This window comes from Pocillopora damicornis, chromosome 5 (assembly GCF_964200805.1).
Source record: "Pocillopora damicornis chromosome 5, jaPocDami1.2, whole genome shotgun sequence".
Lineage (NCBI taxonomy): Eukaryota > Metazoa > Cnidaria > Anthozoa > Scleractinia > Pocilloporidae > Pocillopora > Pocillopora damicornis.
The window spans coordinates 14,915,678-14,943,065 of NC_142674.1; the positions used below are offsets into that span (position 1 = coordinate 14,915,678).

The following is a 27,388-nucleotide window of genomic DNA, read 5'->3' on the forward strand; positions in this document are numbered from 1 at the left end:
AAATGAAAAGAAAAGTGCGAAAATGAGAGGCAACTAGATCTCTACACAATTCTTCATTTTAACACTTGCACATCAAGGCGGTAAAAATCTAAATTTTCTATGATAATGATTATATTTTATATTATAATATGCATTGCACTATTATGCGAGCCAAATGCTGCATGGAGACAAAACCCTTGATTTAGTGGATTACGTTCTGCAGAGTCGTAATCCATCGATCTGAATTCAATTAATTTGGCCTGCTGGTCACTGGACTTGTAATGAGCTTGCAAATGTTACAACTTGAATATAATAAAACCTATGAAGAGTTAACAATAATCCTCACACAGAACTTGCAAACTGGTAATGTTCTCTTACTTGGACAATCGGGTCTCTGATAGGCAGTCTAGTTACACTTCTTACGCTCTCATTATTCTTGCTAGCAAATGAGATTCTCGATAATGGATAAGTTATCATTCTCTTAAATGCGGCACGGAATTTCTTCTTAAGGTATATCAGGAGCCACGGGTTAACAACGCTGTTTGCATGTCCACACCAATAGCATAACAGCATAAAATAATATGGCAGCGATTCCCGCACACTGAAGTCAATGGCCAAAATCATATGATACGCATGCGCTGGAAGCCAGCAAAGTGCAAAGGCAACAACGACAGCGATCGACATATGAATAACTTGACGCTTGGTAGCATGGGCCCGAGTTCTTGCGTGATTGTTGATGGCAATGCCTGGTAGTTTGTGCTTGTGCAGTGTGTGACAGACGTGTCCATAGAGAATGCACATGGTAACTAGGGGCAACAAGTAGATGGTGACTACGATATAAAGAAAGATACCTCTCAAGGCTGCTTGAGTCTCACCAAACTGAGTAAACTTAAATTCTATCCTGGAGTTCTTAACTTTGACTGTGATCAGCCATGGAGTCATCAGACACATTGAAGTGATCCAAATTGTGGGAACCAAGATCTTTTTGTTCCTAAAGCGAGGGAACTTTTGCATGGGAAGTACAATCCCGAAGAAGAAGTCAAAAGCCACGGCTGTTAGAGAGAAGACGGACGCTGTGACCGCCACGAAGAAAACAAACATGATGAGCTTGGCAAGTAATTCACCAAATGTTCCATCGATCCACAGATTATCCAAAATGATTAGTTCCATCGACTGAGGCATGACAACAGCTGTTACGAGTAGGTCGGCCACAGCGAGGTTGACGTACATGAAGCTTGTTAATCTTCTTGTTTCTGGCCTCTTGTACAGAATATAGATCACCAAAATGTTTCCAACTAAGGCCATTGAAATGATTGCAGCGTATAAGATGGCGAAGGTGAGTTTAATACTTGATGGATACGAGAATGGAGGCTGCGCCGTGGAGCCTTAAAGAGAATGAAGTACCATGGTTAAAGCAAAAACAAAGGAAATAGGTCTGCAACGCGCGCGTACACCGAAAGGCGACATAGATGGTGACAATATGCAGTAATAATTATTGGAAAAACATTAAACCATTAAACCCAAGCTTTCTCCATCATTGAAGAGTGCATCAATCATGTCATAAGGGGATATGCAATTGATAGGAGAAAAATGTCAAAGCTGTTTGTGCTTTGCGTTTTTCACAAGTACTGCAGCAGCAACAATGGTAGCGTTAGCTATTTTTAGGACACTTTCAGGCGCTATTTGTGAAGATGGTTTTCCTACCGTTATCAGCCTGCGAGGACATCAACATTTTTGGATCTGCAGCTTCCTAGTCTCTACTGTTTGAAGAAGTCAGCATAAAATATCTGAATACCTGGTTGACGGGATAAGCTCAGCTCTAAAAAAGCTGAGTCTTTATTTCACTAAACGTTGCGTTCTTTGAATATTGGGTCTGCCAGGAAAAAAAAAAGTGAATTTCAAGTTATCATTGTCAAAATTACAAAAATCTAGATGCTTACCACAAACGGCGCAGTTCAGATAGCCTGCTTAACAGCCTCTTTCAGTTGATTTTTGTTTGTTTTTTGTATTTGTTTTTGTCTTGTTTTGTTTTTGTTGTTTTTATTGGTCAAAAATGTGCTGCACATCTTTTCAGAACTAAAATTGTGTCAATCAGTTATTTCGATAATGAGGGAAAAACCTGAGATCCGAGATAAACATACCAGCAATCGTATGATACTGAAAGAAAAGTGGGTAAGTTTCGATTTCAAGACGTCAAGTCGAGGAATTTTTTGCTCGTCATTTGCAGTACGTGTCAAACTTCGTCTTTTTTAATCATCGTAAACCAATTTTTGGATATTCTTATCATATTTTAAAGATATTCTCTCTCCCTAAAAATAAATGATAGATAAAACAATCAAAAAAGTAAGAAAACTGCTTTTTAAAAAGACAAACCCACCCCCAGGAGAGCTTTCCATCTTTATTTACGATTTTTAGCATAATAGAAAAGAATCGACACATGGCGTTATGCTCTGGTAAGGATAAATAATGAGGCATGTTTTGCTTGAAGTTGCCATGAATTGGTTAAGGCCAACGAAAAAAAAATTCAGGTTCTTGTGTTTGTTTTGTCAAGAAAAAACGCTTTGTGTGAAAGATTGCAAGATGCTTGTACATTGTCCGTCAAGTTTCTTTTCTTGTTTGTTTAACCTTGATCCTGACAACTAGTTACACCGTTTCCCTTTCAAAAAGGTCTCGAATCAATATTACTGAGTGATGAATAACAGTCTTCGAAAGCGTTTGCAAGACGTTTATACTCACCTTTTCCCCACGAACACGGGGGTTTTCATCTTTCAAATATATGTGCTGAGAATCTTGAAGTAATTTCCTTACTTCCTAGGCTCGTAGTCTTTTGCATCGAGATTTATTCCTCACATGGAAATGAAGGATATAAAGTTTGGCTTTCTGTGCATCAACTGTTTATAATTGGCCGTTTTTCCTTAGTTCTTTGCTGGAATTATCCGGTCATAAACCCATTGACGACGACAGCTTAGTTAAAGAGATGAAAATGGAAAATAAAAACTTAGCTAAGAAACTTTACTCTTGGGGAAGCCATTTGCCACCCAAATTATCGAATGATCGAAGCGCCAATTTTATGTCAACCTTTTTTTTTTCGTCATCTAAGTTATTTTAGAGACGATTTCAGCGGATTTATCGCATAACGATAGAAAAAGATGATGAAAAACACATGGACAGTAAAAGTCATAAAAGTAAATCAAATTATCAAATAAAACAAAAGTGCTTTATCTTTCCTTGTACTATTGAGAACCCGGTTTGACGTTGTGATATATTCGTTCCTACAAGGGAGAACTAAGACTGACTAAAGAAAAAATTGGGAAAGTGGTTTTCTACCTTCAAAGATATCTTGATTCAATTATAATCCCGTAGATGCAAGAGTTCGCATTCCAAGTTTACATCTCGAGGGTCCTTTCGGCTGCTAACATGGCTTAAGCATGATCACTTAATTACAACGACGTTTGCCCGTAGGGGCTTTATTTTAGCCGTGTAGAGCAAAGTGCCCATCGAGGCAAATCATGGTTCGTTCTGTCGTATCTTTGTTGAGTATTTGTTTTTTATCTCATTAGGAGGCCAATTTACTTTTATTTCTTTTACTTTTATTCCTCATGAAGCGTGTTAACAAACTCGAGGCAGTTAATATTCGAAGTTAGAGCAAAATACGATTTTTAGGAGAAGAGAAAGTTGATGTACCGCAATGTACACTGGGATTCAGAAAAGAGCGAGACCATGTCCTTTGTTGTTGTTATGCAAAAATAGGGACCTGGTTGGGAGTGTGTAACACATACTTAGTGCTATTTCACTTGAGTTTTGAGCCCTGGTCACGTCAAATTTTGTTGTTGTTACTGTTTTTTTTCCTTTTATCGTTTTTTTCCATTCAATTTACATTCTTCTTCAAAGGATATTTTAGATGTGCTCAAAGTAAAACGGGTACGTAGCGACGTAGCTCTTACATTCAAATCGATAGCAGGTCGAAATACGGAGATGATACCCAGAACAAACAGTCTGCCATTTTGAAAACCGTGGGGGGCTTGGGGAAAGGTTTATAGACTTACCGACACCACAATATGATGAGTACAGCCTTGCTGGAAGGAATGCACAATAGGCACAAAAACGCAAGTGAAGCAAATAATTTTCATGAAAGTTATGTATATTTTATGTACACTAGGTATATGTTTGAGTTTCATACTGGTAAGTTCCAGAGCGCATTTTGGGATTCGACCGAGTAAAATTTCAGAAAATTTCTAGACTGGGTTTGCTTCTATAAATATTAAAACGAATTTCCTTCTCTATTTTTCCCCTTTTTTCAGCTTTGTGCCTGTCCACCCCCCCTCCCTCCCCTGTCCACCCTCCTCCCTCCCCTGTCCACCCTCCTCCCCCTCCTCTCCTCCTCAGGTGATTACATTAGTCTCAACCTATGATAACAGCTGCTTTGCATTTGCATGTTGGTCTCATCTACCCATTAAAATAAACATTTTTTCCTCTCCTTTTCTCTCATTTCCTCACCACGTTACTTAACTATTAGAGGATATTGTTAGCTTACGTACGGAAACGTGGCATGTTAAGACTAAAAAATAGTTCACGGGCACTCGTGCTTGCAGGTCACTGATAGCAGAGTTTACACGGAAGAAAAATTATTTCAGGAATTAAACCACTGTATTACAAAAATTGTGAAGAATGGCCGATTACAAGAATCGATCGAGTGACGATAATATCACTGTTATCCCTGACAAAAGACTGCTGCGCCTCTAGGAATTTTAAGCGATGACGCTAAAAGTATGACTCCGTCACAGAATGAGTTCCCATAGTTGATGCGAAAACGTTTCGGCGCATTTAACTCACTACGCGCCGCAACGGCGATGTCTGTCCGTTTTGGAGGAAACTGCAAATCCGATCAGGTGAAGGGTGTAAGCACTCCTGAGCACTTCAACACGGCTGTCAAATAATATCTAGTTGAAGACGTTTTTTCTAACCTGTTGTTGGTTATATCCTCTGGAGTGTTTGATGTTTTCAAGAGTTGATCACACCATTTTTGAATTGACCAAGGGTAGTTATGGCTGTAAAAGAAGAAAGCAGTTCTTGTGTGACATGAGATAAAAATTAAAAGTACCTTAGAGCACTCGCAGCTGTTCCTATTGCCTTCGTTGGCAAGTAAAAATCAGTTGTCACATAACATCTGGAACGATTTCGCAAGACCGACAGAAAAAAAAGAGATAAAAAAAATAATCTCCTTAAGAGGAAATCCTGTATCGACTTACGGGATCAGGGCACAGTTAAGATGGAGCACTATGACATTGCGCTCTGCATCACAGCAAGTAAATTTCAACAAAACATGAGATCTGATTGGTTGAACTAAAATTAAAATAGACTATCGCGCCCCAGGATCTCTGGAAAACTGAACACAATGGGTGACAAACTACTTTGTAAACAATCATTGTCGTGAGACAGAATGTCGATCCTCGATGGTTCATCAGATCAGTGAGGCTTTAAATACTTGAACTCCGGGTGGTATGTATAGGCGGCCGTCACCGCTAAAAATATAGGCATAATAAATGGTTTGTAATAAACAGAAATGGTCTAATTGCTGGTTTTCACGTGACGTCACTAAATTTCAGACTTCAGAACTATTGATCCTCCTGAGATTTTACTTTCATGATGTATTAGAGCAGCTAAAAACTAATATTCAGACAAATTTTCACTCCAAATGGGTTCTTGGTTTAGTGATAGACTACTCTTGAATTTCTAAGCTTTTGCGTGACGTGGCCTTTACATGACGAGCGAGAGAGCTGTTATGTTGGTTTAAAAGGTGACTTATTTAGGGAAATTCAGCTATCTGAACAGTTCTTGTATTAGAATAAAGTATTATTGTTACGTTTATGAGTTCTTAGGAGATAAATTCACGCTTTTGTAGCAAAACTCAGTGACAGATGTTTCTGCTGGTTTCCGGCCGCCATGTTGGTGCCCATCCAGGTGGGCACCAGCATGGCGGCTCCATACAAATCTCTATAAATTTGGGAAAAACGTTTCTCCTCATATCTTCCGTAAGAAAAATTGCTTTGACCTGAATCTTGACGAGAGTCTTTACATATCTAGCTTCTTTCTATTTCCAGATTCTAGACTAAATCGATTGAACGGTTTTTATTTTTTATTTTGATCTATTTTGAATGGCGTGACACTGAAAACCAGCAATTGTCTTTTGGAGAACGGTTTATCTTATCTTAAGAGATTTATTTAAAATACAAATAGGCAAGTCGCCTTGGGTGAAATGAAATATTTAAACAAAAAAAGTTTTGCACAATTCAGAAACTGTGTAGCCACCCTTGTTGAACTGATTCAATAAAAACACGAGTGGCCAAGTGTTAAATGAAATGGTTCATGACAAACGATTCAGCTAATTGTACTTTGGTTAAGTGACTTGACACAAACGGTTCAGAGTAGTGTGAAATGGCTGAAGTTATCGGCAAATGGTTTATCGAAGCCGCAATGGTTTAGTTCGCATCAATCTGGTCACCGTAAAGTGAAACAGTTTAGCGTAACGACAAATGGTCTTGTACAAACCGAACTGGTGTAGTGTTACAGCAGTTGGTTTACGCTGTAACCGCCAAGAATACAAAAGTGAAATGGACAAGTCAAGCTTGAAATGAAACAGTCTATGTGGGGTCTTACGTCACAACCCTACAATTTTTATAGTTTTTAGGCGCCCTTCAGTTGTAGTTTCGTCGTCTTAAAACAATGAATCGCTCTATCACGTTTCCTAGCTATGGTTCTGACTGTCTAGGCTGTAAATGTGCTGTCGTGTAATATGATGCATTTAAAGTATATTTTTGTTATTCCTTTTGTTTCAGATTCTTATTTTATCTTGAGGTAGTAAAATGGAGAATTCTTACCGTGGTCACGCGTAACCATGGTAAGAATTCTCCATTTAAAGTACAGCAGTTTTCACTATAAACTATATAAAACTATATAGTTTTAACGATGTAGTAAAAATATATTATTGTGAAATATAAGCTTAAGCTTTCTTTCCTTTTCACTAACTGATTGTTAAGCTACTGAATGTTCAGCAGCTCGATAAAAACGGTTTCATCCGAAATATCATTTACTTACTGATATTGCGGCAAGATGACGAAGGTATAAATTTATTAGCTAACAAACTAAAATAGGCAAACATAAAAAGTGATTGTTACCGGAATAAGGCTCGCTAAGTCTTGTAGACGAGGCGACAGAAAGAATTTCTTCCTTTGTTGAACGTCGAGTGGACGAGATCACTGTCGAATAGGTTAACAACCGTCATGACTCCTCTAATAAATTCATTTTCGATTTTTTAAAGAAAATATCCGGATTATACATAGGGAACGTCTCTGTCGCCACAGAATGCACTCATCAGTCCACTACCCGCGTGATAGTTGGGTAACAAATGTAAAACATCAAAAAAAGTTAAGAGGCGTTCTCTCATTCGAAATTTCTAGTTAAGTTGGGCAGGTAGACTAGCCCTTTCCGTTGCTTGCATGTGAAACCTGATCGTAAAGTGACCTGTCAATAAATATAGAATAAAACTCCTATATTTTGCACTAAGAACCCTCTTTCAAATTAATTCATGAAAAGAGTTATTGAAAATCGCAAAAAGCGTAAGGATGTGTCAATTATGGGGCCAAGACTTTGTTAATTTTGCGTTAAATCCCGACAACGACGGCGTTATTATTGAGAAGCTGAGACGGAGATCATTGCTCGCTGATACTCGCACTCTGTCATAACAGATCTCTTTAGACCATAAATCCTGTCTCGCATGTCAACGACAGCTGTAAGGTCATCTGTCTTACAATCGTTTTCAAGCGCTTCAACGGCTTAATACCTCTCAGCGGAGATTCTTCTATTCATGAAATATTGAATAATATAAGTTATAATCAAGAGAAATCAAGTATATACAACCAAATAAAGAAAAAGAGAGCATGGGGACAAAACAAACCAAGAGAGTAATAAATAAAGAAAGAAGAGAAGAGAGGACAGAGGAAAGGAAAATAGGGAGAGCCCTGTGAGGAACGAACCTTCCGATCCACAATTGGGTGTCCTACCAATGGCAATTAGTCACGCCAGGGCGTTTTTGGTGATCAAAGACACAGGTTATTGTGCAGTGAATGATAATAACGATGACAGTAATAATGGTAATGATAATAATAATAATATTAATAATAATAATAATATTAATAATAATAATAATCCTCTTTCAAATTCATGCTCTTCTCGAAAAATATGGTCATCCCATAATTCATCATAAGTCATCGATCCTGAAATGAATTTTTGTCGTTTGAAAAACGACAGACACGTAGTTAATCATATTCCAGATGCTCCTAATGACTTTAAAATGTGCCCTTTGAACAAAGTCATGTGCAAGAGGGTAGCTCTCAGAAGAAGAGAGTGAAGTGAAGAGAATAAAGGCCTGGCTGGAGGCACAAGAATGTGCCCCCCAGGAGAAGAGAATGAAAACCTGGCTGGAATTGCAAGAGCGTATCCTCCTGGGAGGAGAGAATTGAGGTCTGGCTCGAAGTGTAAGAGTGTACCACGCAGAAGAAGAGAATGAAAACCTCGCTGGAAGTGCAAGAGTGGAACCCCCCGAAAGAAGAGAATGAAGACCGGGCTGGAAGTGCAAGAGTATAGCTCCCAGAAGAGAAGAATGAAGGCCTTGCTGGAAGTGCAAGAGTGTAGCCCTCTTTCACTCTATTGTTACGTTAATATCTCGCACACTTTTTGTATTCTCTTCCACTAGATTTTTTACCTTAATATTCCGCACAGTTTTAGGATTCTTTTTTATTGAAATTGCGTTAGATTATCATGTACTCTTAGGATACTCCTTTATTAGAAAGGTGCATTAGTATTTTGTGCATTTTAGGCTTGGCTTACATTCGATTATTACTTTGATATCTCGCGTACCTTTAAGATCCTCTTCCATTGGATTGTTACGTAAGTATCGCTTAAACTTTTAAGGTTTTCTTTCCTTCAATTGTTACGTTGATATCTCGCGCACTTCCAGAATTCTCTTGCATTGGATTTCTATTTTAAGACCCAGTACGCTTTTAGGATTCTTTTTCTTTGGAATTTTAACCAAATTCGCACGCACTTTTAGAGCGACTTTTTTAAATTCAAGTCCAGATTGAAATATCTGACTCGAGGTCGTGGGAAATTTCATAAAGCACTTGCTCAATTGGTTAATTAGATCTCTGCCATTATGCAAACCCCGGGGTAAAAAGCCTATACGTTGGGTCTGAGGTGGTAATTAATAAGCTGCGATTTATAGTTGATAAAAAAGTAATATTGAATAGATAAATAATAATATAAATAGTAATAATGATAATGATAGTTACTTATAATGGTAATAAACGAAATAATAAAAATTTGTGATTTTCTTCAGCCGGCATAGTATTATATCAGAGGAAAGATAAATCGCGGAGATATATGCCATGGTCAGTCAATCTGGAATGAAACACTTCGGCAATGCAGTGGATCAGAACATTGATAACAGAGGCATTTACAACTTATTCTTCAAGTGGGTCTTGAAATTATCAAATTAGTTAAGACATATTGCTGATTCTTCGACTGCCAGTGTATTTCATAACTGCGAAACATGGAAAAATCCTTACTGCCTCCTTTGTTATTATGATGACAAACTCAAGGTTTCCTTAGACAAACACCCACTTCTAAACAGACCAGTAAAGCATGCGTCAACGACACGACATCCTATAGTTTCGTCCTCAAGTGTGAAAAGCTGAAAATGTAGATATTTTATTTAGTGATATACATAAAATGCTATTTTGTAGATGTGCCAATCGCTTCAGCCTGATGACGTTATCCAAAATCTTAATGAGGATACGGAATGTTTTTAATCTTAATTGACTTGGTAATCAATAAATAGTCATAAGATAAGCCTCTAATCTTTTTATTGCAGATATTAAATAGAGTGTCTTACATTATGTTAAATAAAACTTATTGTGTTTGAATAGTTTACAAAATTAAACGCTCATACGTGCTCTCATTTCGTCCAGTTTTTAAACAAGCATTCCATTTTGCCATAACAAAATTGTTTCCGTCTTCCACAGCAAGTACCCTTTAAATAGCGTTTTTTTTCTCTCGTACGAATCGAAAAAACTTAAGAAAATTCTTAATTTGAATTAACTCACACTCTATTAAGACTGTTCTCTCCGTTTATGACAAAAGCATTTGATACTAACAGCAAAACGTCAAATATCAATAACAATGCAATCGCTTGTTTTCAAATAAAGGTAACTTGAAAGTTAAGCAAATCACTAGAAGTAATGCAATATATAATTTAAAGAAGATACTTCGTTAAGGAATACCCCAGTGCTAGTTAATACCACACGACTAATTCATTACCAAACTACAAAATTTTACCAAATTTCATATCGCCGTTAGGAGATCTCTTACTTGGTCTGCTACAAACAAATTTACTAGATGGTTTTACAATACAACACTGAAAGCTCGCCAAGTACAGCTATCGACATAAACGAGCCGTTTTTCAAGTAGGTTGTTTTTTGTTTCTTCCTTTCTTTCTCTTCTGATTTAATCGATGACGGAATTTTAATTCATATCTATCCAGTTTCCCTTATTCTGAAACCGATTAAATTATTTATTATTGACATTCTTTATGAATTAATTAACTGTTTTTTTAGTGCTTTAATTATTATTATTTTATTACTCAAGGACAAAGATTTCGCATATTCTTCTACTATTTATATAGAGAGAAATTTAACTAACACAAACCTACACTTAGTTTAGCACCGAGAAGTGACGATTATGTACCCTAACGACGGTCACTGGCCCATTTTCCCAATCTCTTAGCTGAGGCCTTCTTTGCAACTTTCTCACTTGGTCCTGCATCTTCATGTGAACTGTCGATGGATACATGCTCTCAAAGACAAAGACAAAATTCCTTTCGTGAACATCCGAGTTACGGAACTTATATTAAGAGGTCCTAAGAGGGTTCATTCAGCATTCGTAGTATCGTTAATAACATAATATGTTATTAATTATACCTACAAAAGATGCTGTACGCATATTACTTACTTTGTCTCGTAACACAGGCCATGAACTCTACAGTGTTTGGCGGAACGTTTTCACCTCAAGTTTCCCCAGCTCAATTTCTCTCATCAAACATTTCCTTCCTTCCTCTCCAGCAGTGGCTACAACAAAAATATACATTGATGGAGACACCTTCTGATTAATACATTTGTTCCGTGCAAGTTAAAGCCAGAAAGAATCTGTTAGGGTTAAAAACCTTGCATCTTCCTATTTCCGTTTGGATGATAATTTTCACAGCAAGCAGATTGCCATGGCTGAGTTGACCGTGAGTATAACGGCCGAATTGGATCCAGTTGAGGTTTAAATCCTACCAATAGTTCTTGCTTTCTTTAGTTTTACCATCACTGCAGATGCTTCAGATCTTTATTTCCGTAAATGTCTTTTCCCAGCGAAAACCACCGTGTAGTCAGTCTGTTAGACTGCCCACCTCAACCCGGGATAATCAGTCACTGGTAAGTGGGGAATAGGCCCAAAAGGGAGAAAAAAAACCCTATTGGATTCAGCAGCGGATATAGAGGGAGGATGCAGGGTATCCGCAACACCCCCCCCCCCCCACCCACCCTACTAACCCATGCCATGCCTGTGGCCTTTTAAATTACTTGCAGGATCACTGCAATGTCAGGATCACTTTTACTACCATACTGGTTGTTATCTTATTTCTTTGTCCCCCCCCCCCGCCTCCTCTTTTTTTTTCCGCGCGTAACCTTAAGTGAAGAAGAGGGGACAACCCCCTTCCCCCCCCCCCCCGCCTCTCCCCAAATAAAATATTTTCATAACCGCCCCTGAGATCAACATATGTATCAATACAACGAATAGAAGGAGGCTTACTCGTGAAATATTTAGCGTCCACTGTCCGATTTCCCGGTTGTCCATTTGGTGAACTCATACGGCTCCGAACGCCCCTCGTCCAATAACGTCTTGAAGCAGGACACGGTTCACCGCTCTTGGTCAGAACTAAATATAGGTAACCAACATTGTATACTTTCAGGTTCAAAACAGAGAAAAGTTTTTTTCAAAGTATTAAATCTATGAATTAATCAAACCGAAAATAGATAGAAGATACTAAAGAGATAAAAAAAATTAAACAAAGGAACTAATGAAGCCGATTCTAACAGCACTTGATGAATGTTAATAATGCATCATAAACACGATAAAAGTAAAGTCACTGCGATATGATTTTTGTTATCGTCATCATGCAAGGTGATGAACCATGAGGAGGGTAATGGTGTATTTTTTTTTCGATGATTTGATAGTTGCCTTACAGAGCCATAGCTGCAATTCCAAATGATGAATTAAAGGGGACAAAGAAGGTAAAACTTTGCATTAATTTATTAAATCGAATATTCTGATAAAATTTCTGTGTAGTGGCAGCGTAATTCGAAGTTGCACAAATTAGGAGAGACGTGATATTTTCTTAATTTGTAATTATTATCAAAACACCGCTAGCAAGAACAGAAATGATACTCATGATGACACCATATACACAAGTGAAAACACTGAAAAATTGGCATTTTTTGGTCAAACGCGAGTTATTCTTATAAAATCTCCTTCTTTTACTTTCAGACAAAGAAATCTCAAATAACACAGAAAAATGGACGTCACCTGTCCTTCGACGCTTGCAGAAATACCAGGCAATTGGCGAAATGACAGTCGCTGCCGCCACTGTTCCACCAATGTAATACCACAAAGTGTTGAAACTTTCCATAGTTCGTGGCACTCGCTTAGCAAATCGTGCGAGATAGATAAATGACCATTAGACAAATGACCATTAGACAAATGACCATTAGACAAATCTCGACGGTAGTAAAAGTACTAATAAAATTCAAGTTGTTTGGAATAGCTTTGGAATAGCCTGGCACATTCTTTAACCCGTGATTGACACCTGCTCTTAAAAGCAAAAATACCTGAAATTTACCAAGCGAGGCAAGGTAATTTCATGCGAATGGTCAGGTGACCCATAGTTGTTTCGTCTTTAACTGGAAAATAGTTTCAATCTACTCAGAAATATACTTTTTAATCAGTAGAGTTTTATGTTTTTTCAAGACACAACAGTAACACCAGCTTACCTTTGACGTTTATTTTTACAGAGGAAAGGGCAACAAAACTGAGCTTGTTACGTGCCTCACAAGAATACACACCACTGTGCTCCTTCACAACTTCAGTTATAGCAAGTTTACTCTTTCTGTCATCGAATCGTGTATCAATCTTTGCTCTTTCAGGTGGTGAGTCTTCATCTTTTTTCCAAGTTACATTTATTGTTTCTTCGTTGACGTTGCAGGTCAATGTCAGGTTGTCTCCTGCTGTGAGTGCTGGATACTGATCTGGATAACTTGAGCAGAAGCTTTTCCTACGTTAAGAAAAAGGCAATATTGATTAAAATCCTGGTCCACATTCGTCACCCTCATCGCCATAGTTATCGTCGGCGCCATCGTCACGGTCAGCGTCATCGTCATCGTCATCGTTATCGTCATTTTCATTACACTTACCGTATACACGCAGTGTTGTAGAGGAACTAGTTGTATTTGCTTAATTTTTCGCTTTACACTTGCAAGTCCCCTCCATCCCTTTTGTGACGCTTAAACATTCCAGGAATGATTCTCCTTCGTGATTGAATTGATTGATATCAGATGGCAGGTCAGTATTATTAAAAACCCAGACTAATGTTGGTGTTGGTACACCTGAAGCTCGGCAACTGAAGTTCAAAGAGCTTCCCTCGGTAACAGACTGGTTTATTGGAGGTTCTATAACCTGGGGAGATACTTGAATTTAAAAAAAAATCCAAAATTACGAAGGTTTGCATAGTCCATTTTAACTCCATTTATCCAACCTTTGATAAAACGACGAAACAACAACTTACAACAACAAAATTAAAACAAAAAACGTGATGTTCAAGCCTATTTTTGGCCATGGTCAATTTTTTCCAAAGGTTGTCTTTGTGCTCAGCATAAAGAGATACTGTTTAACCTTAACTTGTCCCAGTTGTCCCAATAACATTCATCATTTTCTTTTTGGTTGTTGAGTGTGATGTTAAAACACATGGTCAGTGACCATCAGTTTCCTTTCTTTAACAGTTTATATTGAATTCCAAAAGTTATTAGCCATTGATGATCAAAACAATGTAAAACAATTGCATTCTGTATCAAAAAAAAAAAGAAAGGAAATCTGTCATTTGGCTATCCAAATTGTGTGTTTTAAAATGAGTTCACGGATAAAAATGTTAGAGTGGACCACAGAATTTGCAATTTCTTAATAGTGGAAGGTGTTTTTAACTATTTCTTTGGCTACGGATTTAGCTTCATTTACAATCTGGGTGTATGTAAGTCAGAATCAACTGTACGTGACCAGGAACCTTTTTCTAGAAAAAGAGCACAAATGTTGGTTATTTGAAACAAGCTATATCAACGTTCCTTTGTAATCTCTTTCCAACTTCAATCATGAATATTTAGGTAATGATACACTCATATCCAAGTTGATGAACTACCTTTAGCACAAATGAAAATGGATCATAAGATCATGACTCCTTAGTTCCTCGGTTGTAAACATTTTTAAAGGAAATGGATGAAAAGAGAAAAAAATAGGTCTATTTAAATTTGGCTTAAACTTCAAAGCAAACGCTTTGTTTAGTTACAAGTTTGATAAATGACATAAACTGCAATATAGAGTTTACCTCTGACATCGATCCGGAAGGAAGAGTTTGTTTTGCCATAATCATTTTTAGCAGTACATTCATAATTGCCCTTACCTTTAAACGTTGCTTGTCCAGTGACCAAGGTGTTGTTTTAACTAAGAAGCACTCCATCCTTGGTCCAGTTGACAGATGTGATTTGTGGATCACCTCTCAAATGACACTCTTTTGTAAATGTGGAGTTAATGCAATGGTGAGATTTCTAGACTGATAACTAACACGGGATGGAACTGCAAAGTAAGAATATGAACAAAAATTACAAAATTAGAAGCCACCCCCAACCCCCCCCCCAACACTCAAAAAGAAAAAATAAATAATATTAAAAAAATGAATAAATAAATTACAATAAAAAAGAAGAAGAAGACAATGAACCACTTTTTGATCATATCAAACAAATGCTTTCAAAGCCAAGTCAGTCAGGCTATATTACTAACTTAGCCATGAAACCATCATATTTTATAACATAGATATAAGAACAAGTGTAAAGACTTTCCAGTTTTTCGCAATGAAAAGCTAATCAAGTGGTGTGACGAATTACTCATCCAGGACCTGGTCCTCGCTGGTGAATCAGTTGCAGGTAATAGCTGAAAGCCTTTGCATTTTCTTCAATTTTTCCAATAATTTTCTACAACGACCCTACCCTTAGCTCAGACCCAGACCCCTTAATCTAGAGTCAGGCCTACTGACTATTGATCCGCACTTTGTAGACACATCAACTGCATGATTGATTTATAATACAGTTGTAAGCTTTACGAACACACCTTTTACAGAAATGTCAATGCCTTTGGTGGAAAAGCCTGCTGCATTCTCTGCCTTACAAGTGTACCGCCCTTCATCCTCCTTTTGTTATCTAAGAAAAGAAGAGACACAAACTCTGTCCTTGCAATGTATTATTCTTGAGCCAGGTGATCTGTGGTTCAGGCCGACCCTCCACAACTTTACACATCAAGTTCACACTATTTCCTTCTGTGATGAGATTGCTTGCTCCAGAAATATCCACTTTTGGTTGAACTAGGAGGTAAATAAATAACATTTCCATGGAAATCGGAGGTATTCCAATATCATTTACATTGAACACATTAGATGCTGTAACAAAATGAACATTTGATGATGACACTAGCGCTTCATACGAAGTATACCTGTTTGTCAGATTGCAAACCTTCCGAACCTTATATTGAGGTCTTCAATTACACTAAGTTATAATTTCAACAAGAAAAAGTTATGATCATTCTTACACCAACAATTCCAGGCAAAGCTGCAACATTTGTAATCTGCTTTACACCAGCGAAGGAAACCACCAATACCTGGAGATGAATTTCAGTTAATTGTATAAAAGGAATAAGACAAATGCAGCTAATACAACAGTCTTATATTCCAAATGTTCAGAGTACTGTACCTTGAGTTCCAGCCCAGTGCTTCAGCTCATCAAACATTAGCTTTTCAAGCAACTCATTTTTATAGAAGATACCTTCAAACTTTAAAGGAAAAAAAAAAAGAGAGAAAAGAATAGTTCAAAAACTTTGGAGTTGAATAGCTGCAACGTACACCTCTACTAGTCTTATATCTGAAACAGTATGTAAAAATTTGTCCATGGTACTAATTAATTAGAACATTCTTGCATCAACAATTTCCAGAAAAACGCCACAGTCAGTAACTTGGGGAAAATGAGAGAAATTAGGGGGGATAGAGTCAATCATGGATATGATTCAGGTTTGATGGAGGAAGTGGGGACAAATACAATTCTCCAATACAGTCAAACCTGTATTAAGCCGTCACCCATGGGAATGGCATTCAATGCAGGGTGGGTGTTGAAAATTATACAGTGCCACTGAAGACAGGTTTGACTGTAGTTCGTGAATTGATTGATTGGATCAAAACAAAAAAAAAACAGGAAAACATTCCTGACATGAGAGACGTGGAGGGTAGCAGGGGGATAGGATTTGATCGTAACGTGGGTTGAAAAGGTGGAGGGGGGATCTAGTTGTCCCAGACACAATTTTTCTTGTAACAAAACTTACCTCAAAGAAGGAAATTACTTTGACGGATATGGCAGATGTACGGGGATTTATTTCGATGAACATAGCTTATCATCAACATTCTCACGTATTACGTCGTTAGACGTGTATTTTGACGCGCACGCTACTCAGCTGGAGTTGGGCTTCCGATCCAATGTTTGGCGCGCGTTCTCTTACCTTCATGTTTGGGACAAAGCCTTTCTTGATAAGAAACTAGTTTCCATTTAAGCGCTCAATATAAGAGCACTCCTCTTTGAATGTACGGTGTTCTTTCGCCATGTTGGTCTTTTTATTCACGTTTCACAAAGGTTTCAGCTAACTCAGCGCAGTGAGAAAAGCCATGTAGCAATAACTCAGCGTATGACTCCCGTTTGAATATGCGCGCAGTACGATTTCATATCCAGTCTTTCTCTGGCAGGTAATCCATGATGGCGGACGACGTAAGAGTGTTTTTATTAACTGTTCGGGGATAAACTAGAACGGCTGTTGTTATTTAAAAAAGCGTGTGCATTCAGTTTCTCAATTAAAGCTCTTTTCTCATGGCTTTATACTAGCAGAGGAGAATTCGAAAGGGAAGAAGCGAAAATGGTAACCAGTAGTATTGGACGATCCTTCGTTCTTTGCGGGCGAAATGGATGGATTTGTGTCCCTTGAAGTCATGGAAGATTATGATCTAAAAGAACTAACAGGAATTGGTGCAGGCGGACCAGCTCGGAAGAAGAAGAACGGTCGCTGCAGAAGGTGAATTTCTTAGAGGGGTTTAAAACGTACCGCATGGTTAAATTCAGAAGATAAGATTCACTTTAAGCACGTGGTGAAATTACCCGGTAAAATTTCCGCACAGTCCCATCCTATTGTAAAACAAGTCTGTTTTCCCAATGGCGATGTATTTTTTTTGTCATTGTTTTCTCTATCCAAGAACTGAATGCATAATCAAGGCTGTGCTCCAGGAAAATTTTCAGGGCGCCCTTCGGGCGCCTAACCATGACAAGTAGGTCGCCCAGCCTTCCAGGTTGGTCGCCCGAACTGATTAATTAATTAATTAATTAATTAATAATTAATAATTAATTATTCTGGCCGAGGAAACCATTGCTGGATGACAATCTTTACTAATCCGTGACGTTTTGAAAGAGTAGCGTTGTATACTTCTTACAGTTCCAGAGAATCCGCAGAATTGCCAAACAGTTTCATCTTTAATCTCTCTCGTTCAATATTCACTTCACCGGGCACGGGCGGCGAAGCGAGTTACTACATTTAGCAGTCACGTACTCTATTTTGGCGAACTTGTGATATCATGAAATCCTGTTATAAATTAACCATATGTTAAAAACGCTAAGAAAATTTCTTCGAAGCTAATTAAATAAACACAAATTTGCACAAAGGACGGTTTCGTTTTATTAATCACGCGCTCCACTATTGAAACTGTTGAAACACAAAAATTAAATATAAGCATCAACCACTTCAATAGAAAATTAGATCTTCAACACATGATTGTGCAAAAATCGTGCAGTTTCTCATGGGCAAGGAAAAAATAATTTTTCGTGCTAAACCATGTGAAACAATATTACATAACACACGCGACAACTTTGAGGGTGAACAATTCTTGTTGTTGTCCTACCGAATATTTTTTAGTTCTGCAAATGTCATCAAATTAGCAAGTAAAATTATAAAATGTTAGTTACAATCAGTTGCTCGCTTTATCGCGTCGTTCAATGGACAAGAAACCTGGGCCATGTACTATATTAATAAACCGGAAGAGAATCCACCGAAGCGAAACAAGACCCATGACCTCACTTAATATTTAACCTAAATGTACAGATCACACAGGCTATTGATTGCACTGCGCTTTCAGCGCTTTTGCTTTTCGGGCTAACGGGAGCCGGAGAGCACGATGGAGTTTCTTTTTGTTTCGTTCCGTTCCGTATCGTTTCTATACGTTTGCTGGTTTCGTTTCGGGTTTTCACACAAGCCGAAATCTATGCGCCCGGACGGGCGACCGCTTTTTTTTTTTTTCTGTAATGTCCTGCCAAGAGTGGATTTTCAAGACGCTTAATAAATAATCCTCAACCTGTTACAAGGCAGGCTTGAAAATGTTGTACAATTGACTTGATTTGACTCAAATGGAATGACTTTTCTCCTGAGTTGGATTGGGTGTACTGGAAATGAGAATCAAAACTAAGATAACTGCCAGTCATACCTTGAATGAAAAAACAAACAAACAAACAAACAAAAAGAAAACAAATATGAAAGTGATCTTCACAGTAATGAACACTACTTGAGCAGTAGTGAGAATAAGGCCTGAAAAAAGATTCAGGCCTGTACGGGATTTGATCCATGACCTCTGCGATACCAGTCCAGTGCTCTACCAACTGAGCTAACAAGGTCTTATTTTCACCACTGCTCAAGTAATGTCTTTATCCGCAGTTCAAACATATGACTTTCATATATTTACAGTCCTCTACTCCTTTACTTCACTGGTTTATTTGGAACCAACAAAACGACCAGCTCTCAGTTGGCTTGTTAGCTTTAAACCATTGTGGTCCATAAGAGCGTAACATCATTAGTAATGGAAAAAAATCTGCGGAAAGGAGGGTTAGTTCATCGAGTTCCGTATACTAAATCTCGGGAGAAACTGCAAGAATTATTTCAGAGTGTGTGCGTGTTGTTTTGTAAATATAAACACTGTAACCTATTTTAACCTGTTTTTGTGTCCTTTTGAGCAACGCGATATGTCTGTTATGACCAGAGTGCCAAATTTTATTCTTTAATTTTGATCTTCTCCACACTGTGCGTAGTTCATGACCTGATATTTCAACGTAAATTATCGAGAAGGCGCCTTCCGATCACCTTTGTCTACTTTGTAAGTCACGCAAGCGCGCAAGCGTTACGACCGATCACGTTTACGCAACGTTTTAGGACAACTCGGCATCTATTCTCCATTCAGTTGCTGTGAAAAACTAAAATCCTCAACGTAGAAGATAAACGAACGAAGTTTGAACGGTCAAAAAGAGATGTTGGTCAATTTTAAGAATCATGCAAATGATCTTTGAACGAGCGCAATTTAGCAAACACATGGATTTGCTTTGTTTTTAAGAAGTTGGTGGATGGAAGCTAGAGATATACCCGCGGGTTTGAGGCAATCCGTGACCTCATTGGTGTATAAACTATGCACTGATATGCTTTTTCAGCCCGATTAACGCCTGCATTTTGAGAATTTCTTCGTACAAAGTGGTGAATTTTTGATCTGTAAATTAAGGTCGAAGAGAAGGGTCTCCTCTGATCACGCTGGTATGAAAAATTATTTCAGCTGAAGTTTCCATATTTTGGTGTGAACTAACTGAATACATCATGTAACTTGGAGCAAGATAGAATTCCGTGAGCTACATTGTTGCAGTCGCTGCGCGCTGAACAAAATCTTTGATCAGATCGATCGCCGAAGTACACGTAGGTGTGCATGGAGTTACTTGAGGAGATTTGAAGAATAACCTTTTTTCCAATGAATAAGTCATTTGCTGAGAATTCACTCTAAAACTCGTTCACTCTAAACTTCCCTTGTATCTTGGCCGTTTAGTTTACACGTGAATGATGTTTTGGTATCAATGCTATGGAAATATGTTACTATATATATGTACCACTCCACACTTGGGTGAAATTGGCGATTTGACGTGAAAACGCGCAAGGTTTAGTCGTATGTGTCACCCCATGTGAGGTAATCCAAGACAGTTTAGATTCTGGATTTTACGCTGTGGATTCTACTTCAGGTTCTCTTTTCTATACTTCAATTTTCTTTAGAAGGTTAAACAAGTCAAGTCACATTACTTCGGCTATGAATTCTCCAGAAAAATGATTCTATAAAGGTTTAAGGTGGCCCGTCGTTTTTTTTTTTCTTTCTTTTTTTTTAAGTTTGACCCTAAAATCGGCTAATATCTTATTTTATTCGCACTGAGATAAGATGCTTTATTAAATATTCAAATTTATTATTCCGAACGCCAAATATCAAAGAAAGCGGTTTACGTTTAAATAGCGAAAATTCTCCTGGCTTCCATAGGTATCCATATATATTTTTGTTCAAAGTTTGTCGTAACTGGAAACGTGTGGTCCGTTGCCACGTTGGTGTTCCAAGCATATCCTGGGGAATTTGATTGCTTTTGTCACGTAAACAATTTCTTTTGTATCTCCAAATTTGCCTACCCATTGACCACGTGAGTGAACTGCACTCAACAGCGGTTGCATTGGTCATGATAAAACGCAGACTGTGCAAACCGCGCAGACCGTGCAGGCTGTGCAATTTTTTGTTTGCTTTTTTTAAACTGTGATTTACATATGATTAAGGTGTATACACCACTTTCTTGCTCTTTTGTCAACATTTTTCCAAGTTTTGGACACCACATGACGAAATTTGACGAGTTTATATCGAACTCTCGTTACCTAGCAAAGCAAAATCGCAGGCTCAAGTTTCTCGAGCTCATGTAGATTAGCTCCACACGGCAAGATGTATTTCAGATGTTATTTTTGTGGACAATAAAGCTGTTTTAGATGTATGGAATGTGCTGTATGAACGAAGCAAATGATTACCAGGATCTTCACGAGACAGCCCAAAGAACTTTACGGTAAAGAAAGTGCTGCAAGCTAAAATTGAACTTTACTAGGAATAAGATTTTTGAATCTGAGTAGAAGACTGATTAATAGCTAGAAAGGAACTTTGGCCATTTCAGTATCGAAGTCGACTGGGTGATAGGTCATGACTGAATTTGTCGTTGCCACGCGAGCTGTAGCGGTCAAAATTCTGCAGCGAACAAAGCGCGCTCTACATGATCTGCACGGTCTGCAGTCTACGTTTTAGCATGACCGTGGTTGCATGGATGCACATGAAAGCTGTTAACACGATTTGAAACTGATCTTCAGCGAATGGACTCTGGATTTCACAAGCAAAAATTTCCTGGATTCCGGAATCCGGATTACCTTATATGGGGCAATATGTGAAATCTGATGACCCGATTCTACCTTGTCTCTCTCTGACCTGATGACCGAACAAAATCCCAAGCTGTAAGCCAAGACTAGTGTGATTAGGTGGCTTTATTTGTGATCTTTATTCCAATGGGACAAACTAATCCACAAAGCACCACTTTTAACTTGTAGCTCGGTCTACACTAAACGCTTCTATGAGTTGTGACGCTGTGCAGCATTGCCTTCCATCTTTAAGAGCTCTTTTTCTTCGAACGCAATTTGCATTCTCATGGTAAAGTGAATTTTTTTCTTTTGTTTTTGTTTCTTTTGAAGGCTCTACTTCCCACATTCTCTCGAGTGTGGGTCAGGTCTCATTTCCCAAACAGTTTCCGGGTATCGCCAAGGTTTTTTTATGACATGGTCGACAAACGGCATCAGAAATGAAAAGAAAAGTGCGAAAATGAGATGCAACTAGATCTCTTCAAAGTTCTTCACCTTAACACTTGCATATCAAGGCGGTAAAAATCTACATACATATTCTATGATTATAATTATGTTTTTGTATTATACCATCATGCGAGCCAAATGCTGCATGGAGACAAAACAGGTTAAGTCAATCCTTGATTTGGTGGATCACTTTCAGCAGAATCCTAATCCATCGATCTGAATTCAATTGATTTGGTGTGAAGGAAACACTTCAACTGCTGGTCACTGGACTAATAATGAGCTTGCAAATGTTACAACTTGAATATAATAAAACCTATGAAGAGTTAACAATAATCCTCACACAGAACTTGCAAACTGGTAATGTTCTCTTACTTGGACAATCGGGTTTCTGATAGGCAGTTTAGTTACACTTCTTACGCTCTCGTTATTCTTGATAGCAAATGAGATTCTCGGATAAGTTATCATTCTCTTAAATGCGGCACAGAATTTCTTCTTGAGGTATATCAGGAGCCACGGGTTAACAACGCTGTTTGCATGTCCACACCAATAGCATAACAGCATAATATAATATGGCAGCGATTCACGCACACTGAAGTCAATGGCCAAAATCATATGATACGCATGCGCTGGAAGCCAGCAAGTGCAAAGGTAACAACGACAGCTATCGACATATGAATCACTTGACGCTTAGTAGCGTGGGCCCGAGTTGTTGCGCGATTGTTGATGGCAATGCACGGCAGTTTGTGCCAGTGCAGTGTATGACAGACGCGTCCATAGTGAATGCACATGGTAACTAGGGGCAACAAGTAGATGGTGACTACGATGTAAAGAAAGATACCTCTCGAAGCTTCTTGAGTCTCGCCAAACTGAGTAAACTTAAATTCTATCCCGGAGTTCTTAACTTTGATTGTGATCAGCCATGGAGTCATCAGACACATTGAGGTGATCCAAATTGTGGGAACCAAGATCTTTCTGTTCCCAAAGCGAGGGAACGTTTACATGGGAAGACAATTCCGAAGAAGAAGTCTAAAGCCACGGCTGTTAGAGAGAACATAGACGCTGTGACCGCCACGAAGAAAACAAACATGATTAGCTTGGCAAGGAGTTCACCAAATGTTCCATCGATCCACAGATTGTCCAAAATGATGAGTTTCATCGACTGAGGCATGACAACAGCTGTTACGAGCAGGTCGGCCACAGCGAGGTTGACTTACATGAAGCTTGTTAATCTTCTTGTTTCTGGCCTCTTGTACAAAATATAGATCACCAAAATGTTTCCAACTAAGGCCATTGAAATGATTGCAGTGTATAAGATGGCGAAGGTGAGTTTAATTCTTAATGGATACGAGAAAGGAGGCTGTACCGTGGAGCCTGAAAGAGAATGAACCCAGGCTTTCTCCATCATTGAAGAGTGCATCACTTCTATCATAAGGGGACATGCACTTGATTGGTGGAAAATGTCAACCTGTTTGTGCTTTGCGTTTTTCACAAGTATTGCAGCAGCAACAATGGTAGCATTAGCTATTTTTAGGACACTTTCAGGCGCCATTTGTGAAGGTGGCTTTCCTACCGTTATCAGCTTGCGAGGACGTCAACATTTTTGGATCTGTAGCTTCCTAGTCTCTACTGTTTGAAGAAGTCAGCATAAAATATCTGAATACTTGGTTGACGGGATAAGCTCAGCTCTAAAAAAGCTGAGTCTTTATTTCACGCAACGTTGTGTTCTTTGAATATTAGGTCTGCCAGGAAAAAAGTGAATTTGTCAAACTTACAAAATTGCAAAAATCTAGATGTTTGGCACAAAACGGCGCAGTTCAGCCAGCTTGCTTAACAGCCTCTTTCTTAGCTAAGAAACCTTACTCCTAGGGAAGGTATTTGCCACCCAAATTATCGAATGATGGAAGCGCAAATTTTGTGTCAACCTTTTTTTCGTCATCTAAGCTATTTTGAAAGATGGTTTCGGCGGATTTATCGCATAAGATGGTTTCATAATACTTAGGTGATTTCTTTACGAAATAATTTCAGTTGACCGCTTCGATATAATAACGCCCCAAGGAATAGGAAAAGGAATAAAGAAAGAAAAGATCCTTTTCGTCGTCTAAGCTATTTTGAAAGATGGTTTGGCGGATTTATCGCATAACGAGAGAAAAAGATGATGAGAATCACCTGGGCAATAAAATCATCAAAAAATAATTAAATTGACAAGTAAAACACAATGCTTTAGCTTCCCTTGTGCTATTAAAAACCCAGTTTGACGTGGTGAAATTCGTTCCTAAAAGGGAAAACTAAGATTTGTAACTGAATAAAGGGGTAAGTTTCTAAAGAAATTGTGGTGCTGCGTCGGTGGGAGAGTATAGCAGGTAATTTAGTGTTAACAACTGGGTTGAAAACGTAAATTAGCCACCGTAAAGGGTAAAAAAGCTGACGTTTTGAGCGTTAGCCCTTCTTCAGAGCGATTGACGAAGGGCTAACGCTCGAAACGTCAGCTTTTTTACCCTTTACGGTGGCTAATTTACGTTTTCAACCCAGTTGTTAACACTAAATTACCTGCTAAGATTTGTAACTGCTTCCGTTGAAGCTAAGTGTTATCGCTTCCGAGAAAAGCTGCGAAATATTTTCTGGTTAGGTGGACGATCCATGATTAGTTATTTTTAGACAGAAAATTATAGTTAGCGTTTCAGTTCAAGATAAGACCCCGTGTGATCAAGATCGTTTTGAATAGAAGTCAAGTTAGACTGTAATCCTTGATAAAGTAATCAAGACCCGCGAACGTTGGTAAGCAAACTTGTTTTGTGATTATGTTATCTAGCTCGTAGTCGTTACCCAAAACGAAATTTATCGCTCGTTTTTACCTTTCTTTTGGTTCCTTTAACTGCCACGTGCTGGTTTCCAAAATCGAGATTATTCTTAAGCTATGATCACAATACATAGGTGATTTCTTTACGTAATAATTTCAGTTGACCGCTTCGATATAATAACGCCCCAAGGAATAGGAAAAGGAATAAAGAAAGAAAAGATCCTATTTGGTTTGGTGTTTATCGCATGCGCGTGTATCATCCCGGGAATCGAGTTTGCAACTCCAGCTTGAAAATAAACATTTACAAGATTGACTAAAGAAAAAATGGGAAAGTGGTTTTCCACCTTCAAAGATATATTCATTCAATTATAATCCCGTAGATGCAAGAGTTCGCATTCCACGTTTACCATGACAGGACGGAAAACGCGTGGACTGTAAGTACCTCCCGTTGTCCCATACAAAGCCTTAGAAAACTTTTCTAAGGCTTTGTATGGAACAACGGGAGGTACTTACAGTGCATGCATTATCTGTCCTGTCATGTCTCGTCCCTTCGGCTGCTAACATGGTTAAAGCATGATCACTCGATTACAACGACGTTTGTCCGTGGGGGCTTTAAATAACAAAAAGAATCTCAAAAAGACGCCGTGTATTTCCAGCCAGAGTACAATCATGAAAGAATAATAGCCAAAAGAGGAAAGGTTATAAGAAATTACAAGTTCAAACACGAGTTGGAAATGACTTTTCTTTTTAATTTTTACGCGAAACAGAGGAGGTTGAAACGTTAAGGAAAAAATGGTGGGGCAAGCAGTCATACCTGGCAACTTCAAGAGAAGATATGAGAAAAGCCCATACGATTCTGGCGTCTTGATTAATTAATTCACTGTTATCGGGTGTACAGTCTCCAATCGACTGCTGATGTCTAAACTCGAAGTAGTTAAAATTATCACTTACGCTCAAAAGAGTATAATTTCAATTGATGCCCACATCGTGTTAAACGATAAAATAGAACTCTATTTAATCTGAAATACTGTAAGGGTTTCCTTATACTGGTGTTAGGAAAAAGAATGGAAATATTATATTACTTTAAGCCATTCGATACAAAAATTATAATAAGACGGGTTGATTATTTCTTATTCCTTTTGGCGATCTCATCTAAGTACAATTTCTCTCACCTTTTTTCTTATTGCTGTTGTGAATTTGGTACGGAAACAGTTGCTCCGTTTCTACGGTGATTAGATCTTGTTGTACTATTTTGAGATAAGCTGTGTTTTTAATTATGTCAATTTTCTAGTTGTAAATCTCTCTGGTAAAAGTTAACCTCGCACAGGAATTCCTGGAAACTCCTGCTTCTTATACTATTGATTACTTTCAGACTGGTTTTTTTTTTAAGTCAAATTCACGATTCCAGAATATTTCTCAAATTTTAAGTTAACACCTTCAACACCTCTTTTTAAAAAAGGTGACTTTGATTGTAAATAGCTTATGCTTTTTCATCTCCGCACTCAATTTGTAATTATATAACTTATGCGAATAGCACGTAGTTTTCTTAGGGGCGGTACCTTGCGTACGCCCCTTCTTCTCCGAATTTTCTGTTTACTCTGTTGTTATATAACAATCCTCTAAGGCTATTTTCTCGTAAACTATCTTTTCAAGCGTAATTTCAATTCTGCCAATAGGTTAATTACAATTTTTATATTATCAATCTTGCCTTCGTTCTGGCCTAAAATTAAGAAATTTAAGGTAGAAGATGATTTAGATTGCGTAAACAATTCGAAGGTGCATACTTAGTATGCAGGAACTTTCGTAAGTGCTCTAACGTGATTCACTGGTTGAAACGGAGCGATCGCGATGTAAGAAGTGTCATCTTTGGTGTCACCTTTATAAGGTGATGCACAGCATCTTTCAATCAGAGAATATAGCCAAGTAGAACAGTGTGCACTCATGTCGAAAGGAATAAGTTGAACTGTGGTGAATAAGATCAATACTGGGCTGGTTCCCGAAAGTAAGAATTGTACTAAGAGTTCAACCAGTAATAAAGGAAATTCAACTGGGTGTTAGAGAGTAATTCTTCTAACAATCGTACACTTCCTCTGAAGAAGAAAAGATTCTCTATCTTCGAAAATTTGCTCAAAACAGTCAGGAACAACAACGAAGGTCCTCAGCTGCTTAAAGATACCGCTGACTAGCATGCGTTTTATCGCAAGTTGTGAGAACGTCGTCCCCAGGTTCCAGACCTCGCCAATTCTTCCCTTTCCTACCCCCTCCCCCCCCGGACTGTTCTCTTAATCCCCTTGAAAAAACTCTTCTACAGCCAGCGCTGAAGAGTTTTATTACAGTTTTTATCATAATGAGGGGCTAGAAAATAAACTAACGAGAACTCCCCTTTTAGGCTTGGATAAATCTATATATTAGAAATAATAAAAAAAGTTGCGATTGTCT

General features: G+C 38.2%; 2 protein-coding genes, 1 long non-coding RNA gene and 1 pseudogene across 3 annotated transcripts; all 4 read right to left on the reverse strand.

Moving 5' to 3' along the window:
* Positions 1–93: 93 nt before the first annotated feature.
* LOC149045544 (prolactin-releasing peptide receptor-like) lies at positions 94–1,711 on the reverse strand. The gene is made up of 2 exons (XM_089205916.1): positions 1,684–1,711; positions 94–1,364 (listed from the first exon to the last, which is right to left on the reverse strand). The coding sequence occupies exons 1-2, from the start codon at positions 1,709–1,711 to the stop codon at positions 322–324; spliced, it is 1,071 nt and encodes a 356-aa protein (XP_089062042.1). The 3' UTR covers positions 94–321.
* A 120-nt stretch (positions 1,712–1,831) lies between these two features.
* On the reverse strand, positions 1,832–5,092 carry LOC149045545 (uncharacterized). Its single transcript, XR_016187283.1, has 3 exons — positions 4,944–5,092; positions 2,716–2,943; positions 1,832–1,852 (listed from the first exon to the last, which is right to left on the reverse strand). It is a non-coding gene; the product is annotated as an uncharacterized LOC149045545 (long non-coding RNA).
* Positions 5,093–12,969: 7,877 nt separating this feature from the next.
* LOC149045546 (limbic system-associated membrane protein-like) lies at positions 12,970–16,941 on the reverse strand. The gene is made up of 6 exons (XM_089205917.1): positions 16,936–16,941; positions 16,140–16,218; positions 15,617–15,829; positions 14,362–14,413; positions 13,125–13,405; positions 12,970–13,034 (listed from the first exon to the last, which is right to left on the reverse strand). Exons 1-6 carry the CDS (start codon positions 16,939–16,941, stop codon positions 12,970–12,972), a joined length of 696 nt encoding a protein of 231 aa, XP_089062043.1.
* A 5,547-nt stretch (positions 16,942–22,488) lies between these two features.
* LOC149045547 (QRFP-like peptide receptor) lies at positions 22,489–23,701 on the reverse strand (annotated as a pseudogene).
* Positions 23,702–27,388: the final 3,687 nt, after the last annotated feature.

Excerpts from the sequence above, each read along its gene's own strand:
- LOC149045544 (XM_089205916.1), bottom strand. The coding sequence starts at position 1,711 with ATGTTGATGTCCTCGCAGGCTGATAACG. Across the intron at positions 1,365-1,683 it reads GTCCTCGCAGGCTGATAACG|GCTCCACGGCGCAGCCTCCA; the intron begins GTAGGAAAACCA and ends ATTCTCTTTAAG.
- LOC149045546 (XM_089205917.1), bottom strand. Across the intron at positions 13,406-14,361 it reads GACTTACATACACCCAGATT|GAAAAGCTTCTGCTCAAGTT; the intron begins GTAAATGAAGCT and ends TTCTTAACGTAG. Across the intron at positions 13,035-13,124 it reads TGTAAAAATAAACGTCAAAG|TTAAAGACGAAACAACTATG; the intron begins GTAAGCTGGTGT and ends ACTATTTTCCAG.